We start from the raw sequence: 16366 nt of genomic DNA on the forward strand, positions 1-16366 counted from the left end.
ATGAGGAAAGGCTAAAGAGGTTAGGATTGTTCAGCTTGGAGAAGAGATTGCTGAGGGGGGATATGACCGAGGGGTATAAATCATGAGAGGTCTAGAACGGGTAAATGTGAATCAGTTATTTACTCTTTCGGATAACAGAAGGACTAGGAGGCACTCTATGAAGTTAGCATTAGCACATTTAAAACTAATCAGAGAAAGTTCGTTTTCACTCAATGAACAATTAAACTCTCGAATTTGTTGCCAGGGGACGTGGTTAGTGTAGATGGGTTTAAAAAAGGTTTGGATAGGGGGAATCTAAGATGGCCGCCGCCTGATGCGGAAGGTGAAGTCGCTCTCTCCTGATTTCTTTGAAAGAAATTTCTTTAATCATGCCGCATTCCAAACGAAAGGCTAAACTCAGAGAGATTACCGCCACATCATCGCCGGTTGCTGAGAATGGCCAGACAAGGATTGAGACGTTCTTCGCTACCGCGGTAGCAAGAGAAACACCGGTGGAGGGGGCCGCTGCAGAAGCTGACCTAGGGCGGATTTCGGCACTGCTGGCCAACGAGATCACGCTTAGTCCCGGCGCTCCGATTACCCCCCCATATCCCTTACCATCCGACGCTGCGGCAACTGGGGTAAGTCCTCAAAGATTATATTCTTCACTTTTTGGGACTGAAGTCGATTTGAACATTGAAAAAATGAGTGACTTACCCAAGAGCAGCGTGGAAATGGAAATAAAATCTTTAGAGGAGGTGGTGAAAGGGACCGCAGCAGGAGGGGAAAAGCTGGCCCAGAAGTTAATGCTGGAAAAGTTTATACCAATGGAGAAGCCAAAGGTTATAACGATGGACTCCTTGTGGCAAATTATGAAAGGCTTGGAAAATGCTATATTGAATCTGACTGTGATAACAGTTGAATCAAACAAAAAGTTTCAAAATATAGAGAAAGAAATTGATATTCAAACAACTAAGATGCATCAGTTGGAAAATCGTGTGGAAAAGGTGGAGACTGTTCAGACTGAGATCTTAAGGGTTGAAAATATCAACTTGAAAAAAATGGAAAATATTGAAAACCAAACAAAGTTCTTGAATCTACGTATACTGAACTTTCCCTTTATCAGGGAGATATCAGCATATGAAATGTTCAAAGACTATATGCTAAAAATATTAAAAATACCATTGGAAGGACTTCCAGTAATTTCCAGAATTTACTATCTACCAGAAAAAGGAGGGAGGCGTAAAGAAAATTTGGACCAAGTGGAGGAGAATCAAGTAAATCAAGAGAATCAAGAAAAGTAACTTAATTTGACTCAAATACTAGAATTGTCCATGGACTCTGAAGTTAAGAATAGGATGACATTATTTCTATCGTGCACTTTTCCTACTGATAGAGATATGATTATGAAGAGGTTTATGCGTAATCGCTCAGAGCTATACTATGGAAATAAGATCTGGATATTTCCAGATATTTCTCGCATAACACAAGAAAGGCGAAAGAAGTTTCTGTCCTTAAGGCCAGGAGTAATTGCGAGGGGTGCTAGTTTTAGCCTGAGGTACCCAAGTAAATGTATCATTAAACATCAGGATGCAAAGTATGTTTTTATAGAACCAACTCAATTGCAGAAATTTCTAGAGCCTGCTAACCCGTAAATACCTGTTGTGTAAAAATCAGAGTTTAATAATGACTTTTGCTACACTCATGCGACGAACCTTAATGCTTATTATATTGTTTCTTATATTGCCGCCTATATAAGATTCCCCCAAGGATTACTTGGAACAGTAGATAGCTTTAATGACTTTGTATAAATGGTTTATTTGTTGGAAATTGTTTATTGGTTCTACACACTGTATGATATTTACTTTGGTGTAAGTATTGAAAAATGAATAAAAAAAAAAATAAATAAATAAAAAAAAAAGGTTTGGATAAGTTCTTGGAGGAGAAGTCCATTAACTATTAATCAAGTTGACTGGATTAAAAAAAAAATTTATGTCAAACACTATGTGTCCTTTGTACTTGTTTGAATATTTTTTAAAACTTTTAAATTAAAAATCTTAGCTTATATGAAATGAAGCAGACGTGAAAGCAAAAAAAAAATACCTCTCAATTGCTGCTTCACTTCAACTGACATCCAAATATCGACGATGGCCAGTGTTTCGCAAAGGTTGCTTCAGGGTGGTATAGCATTCAATTTATTAAAACCAGAAAAGCGTTTCGTCAGATAATTCTCGGCACATAATTCACATTGAAAGTTTGTCTGACCAAACACTGTTCCTATTTGCATAAACTTTTCTTTTTTTAAAGTATTGAGGCGTAATTAACTTTGGTGAATATTATTTAGTATGTTTGTGCTTTTAATAGTAAGTAAGGCAGCGAATAAACAGAAGTTAGAGTGTTTGTTAAAAAATACCATTCTAGAAGCACAGTCCAGATGTATTCCACACATTAAGGTGGAAGGAAGGCAAAACGATTACCGGCATGATTAAAAGGTGAGGTGAAAGAAGCTATTTTAGACAAAAGATCTTCATTCAAAAATTGGAAGAAGGATTCAACAGAAGAAAATAGGATAATACATAAGCATTGGCAAGTTAAATCTAAGACATTAATAAGACAAGCTAAGAGAGAATTTGAAAAGAAGTTGGCCATAGAGGCAGAAACTCACAGTAAACCCTTTTTAAAATATATCCGAAGCAGAAAGTCTGTGAGGGAGTCAGTTGGACCGTTAGATGATCGAGGGGTTAAAGGGGTACTTAGAGAAGATAAGGCCATCACAGAAAGATTAAATGATTTCTTTGCTTTGGTATTTACTGAAGAGGATGTTTGGGAGATACCCGTGCCGGAGAAGGTTTTCATGGGTAATCATTCAGATGGACTGAACCAAATCACGGTGAGCCTAGAAGATGTGGTAGGCCTGATTGACAAACTGAAGAGTAGTAAATCACCTGGACCAGATGGTAATACACCCCAGAGTTCTGAAGGAACTAAAAAATGAAATTTCAGACCTATAAGTAAAAATTTGTAGCCTATCATTAAAATCATCCATTGTACCTGAAGACTGGAGGTGGCTAATGTAACCCAATATTTAAAAATGGCTCCAGGGGCAATCCGGGAAACTACAGACTGGTTAGCCTGACTTCAGTGCCAGGAAATATAGTGGAAAGTGTTCTAAACATCAAAATCACAGAACATATATAAAGACATGGTTTAAAGACACAAAGTCAGTATGGCTTTACCCAAAGCAAGTCTTGCCACACAAATCTGCTTCACTTTTTTGAAGGAGTTAATAAACATGTAGATAAAGGTGAACCGGTAGATGTAGTATACTTGGATTTTCAGAAGGCGTTTGACAAAGTTCCTCATGAGAGGCTTCTAGGAAAAGTAAAAAGTCATGGGATAGATGGCGATGTCCTTTCGTAGATTACAAACTGGCTAAAAGACAGGAAACAGAGTAGGATTAAATGGACAATTTTCTCAGTGGAAGGGTGTGGGCACTGGAGTGCCTCAGGGATCTGTATTGGGACCTGTAATTTTCAATATATTTATAAATGATCTGGAAAGAAATACGAGTGAGGTAATCAAATTTGCAGATGATACAAAATTATTCAGAGTAGTTAAATCACAAGCAGCTTGTGATAAATTGCAGGAAGACCTTGTGAAACTGGAAAATTGGGCATCCAAATGGCAGATGAAATTTAATGTGGTTAAGTGCAAAGTGATGCATATAGGGAAAAATAACCCAAGCTATAGTTACACAATCTTAGGCGTCATAGTGGATAACACATTAAAATAGTCCGTTCAGTGTGCTGTGACAGTCAGAAAAGCAAAGAGAATGTTGGTAATTATTAGAAAGTTAATGGTGAATAAAACAGAAACTGTCATAATGCCTCTGTATTGCTCTATGGTGAACCCAAAAAACAAAGAGGAAACCGATCCAATACTGCTGAGTAGCGAAGAAACAAAGAAGATCGGTGTATCAAGGGACTTTTGTTAGAACTTGCCCGACTCTGGCCAAGTTTCGCTCACACAGCATATGCCTCAGGGGCTACTGAGAATAAAATTAAAATCAAAACACATACATAAGACATATTCAACATGTATGTACATACATAGAACTGAGCTGTTATGTCATGCTTATAAAATGAAACATGCTCAATTATGTGCACATAAATCAACATAAAAGAACTGTAAATGAATCAAATGAAACAAATTTATAGAAATTTAAATACATTAATACTGTGCTAAACATGAATAATTAGTGTCAGTAAATGAATTAATTACAAATGTGTTAATCTGTGTATGCTTCTACATTTTCATCATAATGGCGCAAGGAACGTGGACAACACAGGGGTAACATGAAACTGGTGGTGAACAGACATGGTGAGACCGCCCCTTGAATACTGTGTACAATTCTGGTCTCTGCATCCTAAAATAGATATAGTTGCGATGGAGAAGGTACAGAGAAGGGCAACCAAAATGATAAAGGGGATGGAACAGTTCCCCTATGAGGAAAGGCTGAAGAGGTTAGGAATTTTCAGCTTGGGGAAGAGACGGCTGAGGGGGGATATGATAGAGGTGTTTAAAATCATGAGAGGTCTAGAACGGATAAATGTGAATCAGTTATTTACTCTTTTGGATAATAGAAGGACTAGGGGGCACTGCATGAAGTTAGCAGGTGGCACATTTAAAACTAATCGGAGAAAATTCTTTTTCACTCAACACACAAACTATGGAATTTGTTATCAGGGGATGTGGTTAGTACAGTTAGTGTAGCTGTGTTTAAAAAAGGATTGGATAAGTTCTTAGAGGAGAAGTCCCATTACCTGCGATTAATTAAGTTGACTTAGAGAATAGCCACTGCCATTAGCACTGGTTACATGGAATAGACTTAGTTTTTGGGTACTTGCCAGGTTCTTATGGCCTGGATTGGCCACTGTTGTAAACAGGATGCTGGGCTTGATGGACCCTTGGTCTGACCCAGTATGGCATGTTCTTATGAGATGTGTAGTTTAGTAGGGATGTGCACTTGTTTTGCCTGAATTAGGCAATGCCAACGAAATTGCCTAATTCAGAATGGTTCGTGAGAACCAAAAAACTATTGAATTTTTTCCGAAAAATTAATTTTTGAGTTAGCGCTTGCTAACTTCTGATAGCGCATGCTAACTCTGCCAGGTTAGTGCGTGCTAAACCAAATATTGGGGCACCTGAAAAAAAAAACCCCGAACCGTGGGAAAAAATGAAATTCCCATGGGGGGGCCCCCGAAACGAAGCCAGACATGAAATTTTTACCCGAAGCACATCTCTATAGTTTAGTGTAATTCCCTTTGTAGACTCTTCTTGCTTCGAGTATTAAAGTAAACCAAAGCAACAAGAAATAATTACCCACAAATATTTAATATGCTACCAAAAAAATCAACTCTCAGGAATTTAATTTGTTCTATTTGCTACTGACTAAATTTTACCCAAATCACTTGGTATCCATCTTCTTGGTACAAAGCAATACTTTCTCCAATTGATGACTAGCAACTTATCCTACTCTATGATCTTTATCTGTGTACATATGATTTCTAATAGATTTATTTCTTTTAATTTTGGCCAGGATTAATTTTGCATCATTTGTCTAAGATCGCTAATATATACTATTGTACACAATTATTATCCTAAACCCCATTTATTTTATAAAATGTATTTATGTATCAACTGGTTCTATAAATAATCATGTAGCCTTGGCTATTAAAGATCAGGCCAACTATAAGCAATTAACTGAAGAATTTACTATATTACTAATTGAGCTCCTCCTGAACTTTAAGCATTCTGTTTTCAATAATAACTAAGCCTATCTAAATTACTTCCAAATGTTTCTCTGCAACCAGTGTCAATTTATTCTGTATAGTCTGGATTAGTCTATATACTTAGAATAGAAGGTGGGGCAGAGTGGGGAAGGAACCTTTAGAACTTACAAAGCAATACAATAAATACAATTTAAGAAATACTGCAGCTCCATGCAGTTTAGTCTAAGCCTTCTGTTTAGGGTTGGTAATTGCCACTCTGTGAAGGTTACTTCCATGTGGAAATGTTATGCCATATGAAAAATGAAGGCCAATAGGCCTTTCAAATAGCACTGGAGAATGTGTTCATTGGATGGTGAGCATGGTTACATTGCCCACTTGTGTAACTAGATGAATCTGCTTGTCTTCAGTGAAAGATTAAATAATATTTATTCTATGTACAATGTTGCACGCTCGCCGGCCGCAGCACTCCACAGTCGGTCACACTTACCCTGCACGGGCCCAGTCGAGCCTTGACCTCTCATCAACTAGCTTCCTTGCGGCCCGGAGCCGCTGCTCATGCCGCCAACCCTCCCCCCCCAGTGTCTCCCTAGGCGTACGCGTGACTCTCCATTGATCTTAAAGGGGCTGTGGCGGGAAAACAGCATCAGCTAACAGCATCAGCCCTTCTGCCTACTTAAGCCTGTTCCTGCCTGCAGTGTCTTGCCTCAGCAACAGGTCGAGCTCCTTGGGAGTAGCTGGTTGACTGAAGCCGTCTCCTTCTGGATTGCTTCTCTGGACTTTCTTGGATCCTTTTTTGTCTGACTTCTGGTAGGTTTCTGGACTTTCTTGGATCATTTTTTGTCTGACTTCTGGTAGGTTTCTGGACTTCGCTGGGATGTCGCCTGCCCTGACTCCTGCTATGCCTTTGGACTCTATGGACCACTGCCTGCCCTGACCCTTAGAATTCTCTCTCTGCTCTTGCCTGCACCCTTTGTGGAGTTGTTCTCCAGAGACCTGCTCCTAAGTCCAGCCAGCCCTGGTACCCAAGAGCTCAACCTGTGGGGAACGAGGGCCTCCACACCGGCCAGCTCTGCCAACCGACATTGAGAACCTGCAAGGCTCCTTCATGCAGGTAGTATTAACCTCGTCTCGATCTAAGGATCCACCCTTGCAACATACAATAGCAATATGGATTTTCCTTCAGAGACTTCCTTAATAGTTGTCCAAGGAAGCCTGGAGATTTTATAAGATCTAAAATCCTCAAATTGTGTTTTACCATCATAATGCAAGTCTATTAGTTTTATTTTATTTATTTATTTAGGTTTTTTACTATACCGGCATTCATGAACAGATCACATCATGTCGGTTTACATTCGAACAGGGGGTGCATGTAACAATAAAAATATAAACTGGTGCATGAGGGTTGCAGTTACAATGAACAAGGTAATAGAAACTGGGAGAAGAAGAAGAGAGCAGTATAGGTTAACATAAGTTAATTATTTACAATGCCAGGAGGCTGCATTATTTACAGTGCCAGGAGGTTACATTGTTGGGTGGAACTGGAGGTGGTTACGAGTTGTCTGGGAAGGCTTGCTTAAATAACCAAGTCTTCAATCTTTTCCGGAACGTTGGTAGGCAGGGTTCTTGGCGCAGACTTGAGGGGATGGAGTTCCAGAGTACGGGCCCTGCGGTCGAGAAAGCCCGGTCTCTTGAAGTTATGTGCCGGGTGGATTTTGTGCTCGGTACCTGGAGGGATCCTCTGTAGGCTTCTCTAGCTGGTCTGTGAGAGACGTGTGGGCTAAATGGATATTGGAGATCCAGGGCAGTAAGGTGATGGATGGACTTGTTTATGATGGTGATAGATTTGTAGATGATTCTGAAGTGAATGGGGAGCCAGTGAAGATCTTTTAAGATTGGTGAGATGTGGTCTCTTCTTTTGGAATTTGTGAGAATTCTTGCAGTTTTAATTACAAAATCCAAATTGAGCATCTGGCCATTATTGAGATACCTTGAAAATGGAAGATGATTAAACCTCTAGCACTATCATATCTAGAGGTTTATTCAACTTTTAGCTTTTGGATAAAATGACTCCTGTAAGAAAAAAAGAGTATCATTTATATCAAGAAATACTTGATGAAGTCAGGATATGACCACTTTGGGTCTAGTACTGGGAAAAGGTGGTATATAAGCATAAAGAATAGAATATTTTATCATACAGACATTTAACAACCATAGGGACAGCAACAATCAATACATCTATATGAAATATGATTAGCCACACCAGAAGGTGCCTGTTGGGGACAGGTGGGGTATACATGCATGTATGCACACTTCTCAAGCAACTGGGGATCATACACCTATAATCTCATAAAATATCACTTTCGTATCTGAGAGTATGTGCATAGGTATGCTGCTTTCATGTGAATATTCAATACTCCCTGAGATTCAGGGGATGCTTACTGCCCTAGCCACTGGGTGATGATGGCAGCAGAACGGTGAGAAGATGATAGATGCAGGAACAAGATAGGTTCCAGGCAGCAACAGGCAGAAAAGGATTGCTGGATGCCACGGGGCCACTGGACTGGAAGGAAGCCAGGGGGCAGATGGTCTGGAATAGCGAGCCTTGGGATAGCCAGTCCAGAGGGAGCCTGAAGGGTAGGACAGGGAAAAGGGAAAGAATGTTTGGAGAGGAAGGCAGAGAATTCTGGCATTCAGCTGGGGTGGGGGGGTCAAATATCCAGGGCAGAAATAATAGGGGGATCAAAGTGTGCTGGGGTTGGGCTGGGAAGGTGACATCGGGCTGGGGGGGGGGGGGGTGGTGAGCATTGGGCTGAGGAGGGATCAGAGTGCGCTAGGGGGTGAAAGAGAGAGTGCTTGGATCAGGCTGGGGAAGGATTTCAAAGTGTGTTGGGGTCCGGCTGGAAAATTTCACCAGGTATCAGCTAGGTTTTCCCAATACAGCCCTGGCACAAATTTTGCATTTGTTCCTTTTTGGTGGCTTCTCAATGCTTTAATTACAAGCCTTGCCTGAGGAGGGAAATCATGACTTTTAGTAAGCTCAGCTACCTTCGATGGTGAAACAATCAGACAGGGCAAACAAAACTAGCATGCAACCAAAATCAGGAAAGCAGCCTGCCACATTTGAAGCTTTTCTGTCTTTCCATTTTCCTTTACACTAAGTAAAGGAAAGAAATGTCTGTCATATCAAATAGTGAAAACACTAGGAAGGTAGTATAATCCTTCCTCTGCATTCAAGAAATATACCATTTTGTCACTGTGTCAGCATGCTGATCGGCAGCTTATAACAAACAAAAGAATAAAATATTAATTGAAACAAAATAATTCAGTATTAGAAAAATCTTCTGTAGAATAACTATCACCTTTAAACATTCATTACCATCTGTTATGACCAGCACAAATCTACCAGCACATATTTTAAACTACAAATTAGTAGGCTGTTGTGATCAACTTAGCTATGCTTATTCTATACCCATGATTTAAGTACATTTCATTTTTTAATTTTAAAGAAATTTTTTTAAAAAAAAACACCTGCAGCCAAGAAAAGATAATTGCTTATTGTAATTGTCTTCTGATGAAAACAGTACAATAAGCCACACAGCAACAGGTCATGTACAGACTAAGAACTCTTCTACAGCTTTCCTAGAAAGCTTTTTAACACGTGTGGGTGTTTCCCCCTTATGCTACCAGACCCACGGCTGTTCAAATGCTTTCATAACTTAGCTAAATTAACTTGTGCAGCTGGAGTAAGAACAATCCTCAAATGGAGAGGCACAGTAGGTTGTGTGGCTCACTGTTCTGCTGTCATCTGTGAAGAACAATTACAAGGAAGCAATTATCTTGTCTCTAATGACAAGCTGCTACAACGAGCCATACTGATGGGGCTTCCTGGTTACCTAGCTGAGAGCTGTCTTAAAATAACAAATAAGGAAAGGAAGCAGAGGCATAGCATCGCTTTCCATCATAGATCTGTAGAAGATGGGTATGTGTGGGTGGTGGTGGTGGTGGTGGTGTGGATATGGTGAAATAGAGGAGGGTCTGGGGGATACATGCATGTGTTTTTGGGTAAGTAGAGGTTTGAGGAGGATGTGTGTGTATGAGTTTTGAGATGCGTTTTTTAAAATATATTTATTTTTTGGGGTATGGCTGCATGTTTGTAGGTAGTGGATGTGATTGTAAGAGAGTCTGCATGTGTTTGTGGATGGGGTTATGTATAAGGTAAACATGTGGACAAGCCCAGAATGACAACGCATGCACACCATGCATTTCTACAGGATGACACACCTGGGGGAGGGAGAGAGGGCGGAGCAGCGGCAACAGGAGAGGTCACAGGGCCACCAACAGAACCCAAACCGCCAGCAGTCGAAGGAGGAGAAAGACTGAGCCACTGGAGGAGCCCAACCCATCGGCAGCCAAAAATGAAGAGAGGCTGCAGGCTGCTGGCAGCTGAAAATCTGGAGGCTCCATGGGCAGTGTTTCCTCTAAGCTGTGTGCACAGCTTTCCTTCCCCCTATGATAGCGCAGGAAGACCAGCGGGGCCATGGTGGAGCTCATCTCACCACAGCCCGAAGTGAAAAGAAAGCCCGCAGGGCAGTGCTGGAGTTCATCCCACCATGGCCTAAAGTGAAGAGAGGGCTCCAGGGTCATGGTTTTCATCTTACCACGGCCCAAAATAAGGAGGCCACTGGTAGGAGCTGCAGTGGAGCTCATCCCACTATGGCCTGATGAGAAGGGGAGGCCAAGTGTCTGCATGCGAGCCTGTGCTCATGCATGTCTACATGCGAGCCTATGTTCTTGTGAGGAGGCTCCTGTGATAGCTTGTGTGTCATTTATAGGCTCTCACAGACGCACACAAACACACACACACAGTGTCTATGAGGGAGAGAGCACCTGCGTATGTAAGAGGGAGTGTGTTAGAGAGCATAGGCATGTATATGAGAGAGGGAGGGTGTGAGAGAATGTGTTGTGTGAGAGAGAAAAGGTCAAGTTTGTGCGACCCTATCTCACCCAATCCATGACAATCTCAGGGAGACTGGAAATCAAAAGATCCCAAGTATGGAGAGCAGGAGTTTTTTTTAATCCTTATTAGTTTTTATTATTAGGTGTAATTTTAAGTTTCTGCTGTTTTGAAATATTTTACTGTTCTTTTGGGAAATTAGAACATTTTTTTTATTCGATTTTTTTATTCATCAGATGTTTTAAAATATTTTATTGGTGTTTGGGAAATATTAGAACACATTTATGCAATTTTTTTAAGTTGTTGGATGTTTGTCAGTTATTTTGCCATTTTTATTCTTTATATTAATATGGTTTTAATATTATTCATGTTTTATATCTTTTCATTTATCTGCTTGATATTTTGCAGTGAACGATAATGATTCTGTTTTTCCATTGTTGCACTGCATAATGACAATGGGCTTGTGGTTTCCAGTATAGGTTTTGTCAGCATGTTTCTATTTATACTTTATGGTCTTTATGACTGCATGGATGTATGAGTGAAGAAACCTGTGTACATATGTGCATGAATGAAATCCTCTGGCTGGGATGTGTGAGCATGAGTCTTCCCCTCCTCTTCTTCCATTAATCCATAACAATCTCAGGGCATCTGGAAATAAAAAGTTCCCAGGTATGGAGAGAGGGATTTTTTTTAATTCTTATTTATTTTAATTATTGCTTGGTGTTTGATGTGTCTTCTGTTTTGAAATAATTTATTGGTGTTTGGCAAATTTTGGATGTTCTATTCATTAACTGGTTTGAAATATTTTTTCTTTTTATGAATATGATTTTACTAATACTTGTTTTATATTTATTGATTTTATTGTTTAATGTTTTATGAATGATAATGTTTCTATGTTTATATTGTTGTTCTGCATATAGAGGCTGGCTTGTATTCAGTTCTATTTTGTACATTTTTATTTATACTTTTTGGTTAGGGTCCATCTGTGTTCTGCATGTGTTACTGAAATGAGGCTTTTTTTGCTGGTATGTTGTTTCTGTGTAAAGATCGATAACAATATGATTTGTTTTGTTTTCCTAATAGGACGTGTACTGGTATTCTAGGGCCTGGTGTAATATGTGCAGTGTTAGCTTTTCATAAATAAGGTTGTTACTGTTTGAGTGCTGGCAGTTAGGGAGGTTTTGTTTTGGGCGGTTTAATATATTGTAATGATAATTCTGTTTATTCCTGGCTTTCTGAAGACCAAGGCTACACCCAACATACATTACAAAAAGGTACCTTTTGTTTTGTTTTTATGAACAGCAGTATCACTTAACCGGTTATATTCTTTTCAATATAGCCTAAGGATGACGTTATCTGTCTACATGAGGCTAGATGACTTTAGATCTGCTAGCAGTCATGTCTTAAGTTAGCCAAATAACTTAACTGCAAATGATGGAGTTAGCCAAGTTATTCGGCTAACAAACTAACAAGCCTTCCCGTGAACGCCCTCAGAGGGCCCCTTATTTATCTGGCTAATTTTTAGCTGGATAAAGACCTATCCAGCTAAAAATTAGCCAGATAAGTATCAGGGATATTCAAAAAACCTTTCATTCAGCCAAATCACTTGTGAGTTATTCAGCTCTAAGGCTTTGACCATTGGCCTCAATAAGAATGGCAATAGTAGATAATGGCAGAAAAAGGTCCATCTGACTAAGTCTACCCAGTTATTCTGATCCAAACTGTCAGCCATGGAAGATTAAACACTTGTAGAATATTGTGGTAGATTTTCAAACATGCGAAAGCATGTTATAAAATCGGGTGGCTGCGCGCACATGTGCGGACGGCGCGCACAAGGGGGGGATGTCAACTTTTGCAATTTCCATGCAGCAACACAATCGGGCCTTCTCTAGTTCCCTCCCAGTCCGCTCCAATTAAGGAGCGGACTGGGAGGGAACTTCCCTACCCCCTCCCACCTAAACCCTACCGATCAATTATTTTTTTGTTTTGCAACTTACTTCAGGCCCAGAGCTTAAGTAAGTTGCGAGGGCCAGCTGGCTGCCGGTGCACGAGTCATCGGTGCTATCCTGCCCCACCCCTTTGAAGAGGGCCGGCACTTGTGCGATTCCGGGGTTTACATGTGTGACCAAGCCCTTTTGAAAATTTGTGCGGCACACGCAAGGCCCACCCTGGGATTTACGCGTGCAGGCCTTTCAAAATCCGCCCCACTGTTAGGAGGTCGTTCAGCGAGGGTTCCGGCGCCTCGCTGAACGACCTCCTGCAGTCGATCTCCTGCCGGCGCCATTTTCCGTACGGAAAACGATTCGCGGCGGGAAATCGCTCCCTGACCCCTGCTGGACCTCCAGGAACTTTTGGCCAGCTTGGGGGGGCCTCCTGACCCCCACAAGACTTGCCAAAAGTCCAGCGGGGGTCCGGAAGGACCTCCTGCCGTCGAATCCTGTTGGTCTATGGCCGCCGCCATTTTTCGGCGCCATTTTGGAAAATGGCGCCGGCCGAAGACAACAAGATTCAGTAGCAGGAGCCCGTTCCGGACCGCTGCCGTTCCGGACCCCCAGGTAATTTAAGTCATTTGGGGGGGGGGATTGAAGGAGGTAGGATTTGGCAAGGAAATGTTTAAGTTATTTGGGGGGGGGGGGGTTTAGCGGGTTTTAACGATTTTAACGATATATCACGATATTTTACCCCCCCAAACGGCAACAATACGATTCCCTCCCCCTCCCAGCCGAAATCGATCGTTAAGACGATCGAGGACACGATTCACATCTCTATTAAAGAGTATCAGATAATAGGTACAAATGTAGAAATCTGGACAAATACATACATACAAATCATATTCATCAACCCTTCACAAACAGGGTTGGAACTTAATTTCCAACTGTAAGAATACTTACAATTCATGGATTTAACCCCCTTGCTAAATATCTAAATGTTGCCGATATTTCCCAAAGATAGCAGTTCTGGAAACAAAGCATTTTATACTGATGTGACCACTGAGATTCCATCAAAAGTAAAGTCAACATATTTTAATCTCTATATTTACTTTCAAAATAGTTATTAGTTTCAACAAATTAGCAGCATGAAAGATGAATGAATTAAAATGTTTATTCTGGTTTCAGAATAAAATTCACTCAACCATAAAATAACCCCAATTACAATATGTCTGGCATGTTAAACTCTGAAAAACAAAATGGTGTTCTAATTAACTAACAGAGGTGCACCCACAGTACTATATAAGTAATGAGGAATGTGATCATTATGGGGTAGATTTTTTTAAAAAGTACGCTGGATTTTATAAGAGACGCGCGTAGCCGCGCGTATCTTCTAAAATCCTGGATTGGCGCGTGCAAGGCTGCCGATTTTGGGCAGCCGGCGCGCGCCGAGCCGCGCAGCCTGTCTCCGTTCCCTCCGAGGCCACTCCGAAATCGGAGCGGCCTCGGAGGGAACTCCCTTTCGCCCTCCCCTCACCTTCCCCTCCCTTCCTCTACTTAACCCACCCCCCCCGGCCCTATCTAACCCCCCTTACCTTTGTCCATAGATTTACACCTGCGAGAAGCAGACGTAAATCTACGCGCGCCAGCGGAGTGCTGGCGCGCTGTGCTCCGACCCGGGGGCTGGTCCGAAGGCCTGGACCACGCCCCCAGGCCGGCGCCACGCCCCTGACATGCCCCCTTCCGAAAACCCCGGGACCTACGCACGTCCCGGGGTTCTGCGCGCGCCGGCGGCCTATGGAAAATAGGTGCGCCGGCGCGTAAGGCCCTGCTCGCGTAAATCCGGGCGGATTTACGCGAGCAGGGCTTTTAAAATCCGCCCGTATTTATCCTGTAGCTCTAAATTGTTTCCTACTATGGATATAAGAGCAACTATACATTCACATGGATTTAAAACAAATCAAAATGAATCCAGTAATAGTTGCTATTTCTGTTTCTACTAATATCTGGAAAACAGATGAGGGGAATGTAACAATTCAATGCCCATATATGTCCAACCAGAATTTAAACTTAAGAACGTAAGAAGGGTCAGACAAAGGGTTCATCAAGCCCAGCGTCCTGTTTCCAACAATGGCCAATCCAGGTTACAAGTACCTGGCAAGTACCCCAAAATAAATAGATCCCATGCTACTAATGCCAGTAATAAGCAGTGGTTATTCCATAATTCAACTTGATTAATAGTTTATGAACTTCTCCAAACCTTTTTTTAAGCCCAACTACATCAATTGCCCTAACCATATCCTCCGACGATTTTCAGAGCTTAACTGCGTGTTGAGTGAAAAAGAAAAACATGGCTCAATACATTTCTACCTTTCCCTAGGAAATTGATGAAAAAGTAAAACTCATGTTCTGTTTTCTTCCCATATCTTAAAGTAATGAATTGATTTAAAAATTTATACAAAAATTCAGTTCTCTTTGGATTGTGATCATTTCATCAATGTTTGGTTTTATTCTACATAAATTTAAACTACTGTTATTGAATGGAAGTCCATTATTGGTTTACTTACTTTTGTAAGATGGTGTTCAGAGGAGAATCCCAAACCGTAGACTGTATTTGCTCTGCTGTCTGCCCATTGGCCAAATTTCTGGGATGTTTTAGTAAACGTCATGTTGGGAGAGATAGTACTATTTATTATTGCCTGAAAAAATGCAAAAATAATTCATATAGATGGCTTTTTTTTTTTAAATGTGATCACAAATTTAACCTCTGTTCTATACTTAAATTATTCTATATTTAATGTCTTCATCACAAGCTTACATAAAATTATAGATAAAAAATATAACCTTCAATTAACACATACTGTTATTAAAATCATGTAAATAAGTTACACGTATTCCAGAAATGAAAGATTCTTCAAGTCAATCAATATTTCTCACCTGTCTTTCCATTACAGTACTCAAGGTGAGAAAAACAAAATAATAGAATACATAAAATACACTAAGAGGAGTAATATTCAAAGGGCTTTTCTAGCTAGCATTTGGAGTTAGCCAGATAAATCCCAATATTTGAAATCAATGTTTCCTCTATCCATTTGAGGAGTATACATTTCCTAGGTACCATTAAGATCAAGTCAATTAAGCATTTATTGTTCTTATGTACATTATCTTTCAAGACCAACAATGGTCTTGAGCCATCACTTTAAAAATTCTTCATAGTTTCCCAAAAATCTTCTGCAGAAAACACTATCATGCTACAAGAGTAGAAACTATGAATAAACATACCTTTATCAGTCTTCCATAAATCTCATCCTCTAAAGCCTACTTTTGACCATATAGGCAGAGTAAAAGGTCTTGAACTGCATCTCTCTAATACGCATATAAACTGTATGTGCTTATATATAATAAATAGGTCATCTCCTCTACCTTCATTTCAATGATTACTTTGTAATTCTGAGAATTTCATTGTTGTTACCTCTCCCTACTGCAAGAGTGTTTGCAACATTTACGGAAGCACTGTGAATTCTCTCTCTTAGAATCCATGTTTGACTATCTTTCATTCAAAATATATAATGCGTGCTTACAAGTAAGCATATAACTTATTATGCAGATCAAACCTTCCTTTCAGTTCACCAAATAACAGATAGAGATTACCTATCATATCTACTTCCCTAATATCTTGTCAGTGCCATATGTTAAAAAATTCTCTCTATCGG

At 40.4% G+C, this 16366-nt stretch overlaps 1 protein-coding gene across 4 annotated transcripts in view; it reads right to left on the reverse strand.

The window, feature by feature from the left end:
• Positions 1-16366, reverse strand: part of HOMER1 (homer scaffold protein 1) — a 365230-nt gene that overhangs the window by 194689 nt on the left and 154175 nt on the right. For all 4 annotated transcript variants that reach the window (XM_029575555.1, XM_029575541.1, XM_029575549.1 and 1 more), the window contains exon 3: positions 15221-15352. In XM_029575555.1, the coding sequence (XP_029431415.1) occupies positions 15221-15352 (132 nt within the window). The remainder of the gene's footprint in view (positions 1-15220; positions 15353-16366) is intronic.

This window comes from Rhinatrema bivittatum, chromosome 1 (genome assembly GCF_901001135.1).
Source record: "Rhinatrema bivittatum chromosome 1, aRhiBiv1.1, whole genome shotgun sequence".
Lineage (NCBI taxonomy): Eukaryota > Metazoa > Chordata > Amphibia > Gymnophiona > Rhinatrematidae > Rhinatrema > Rhinatrema bivittatum.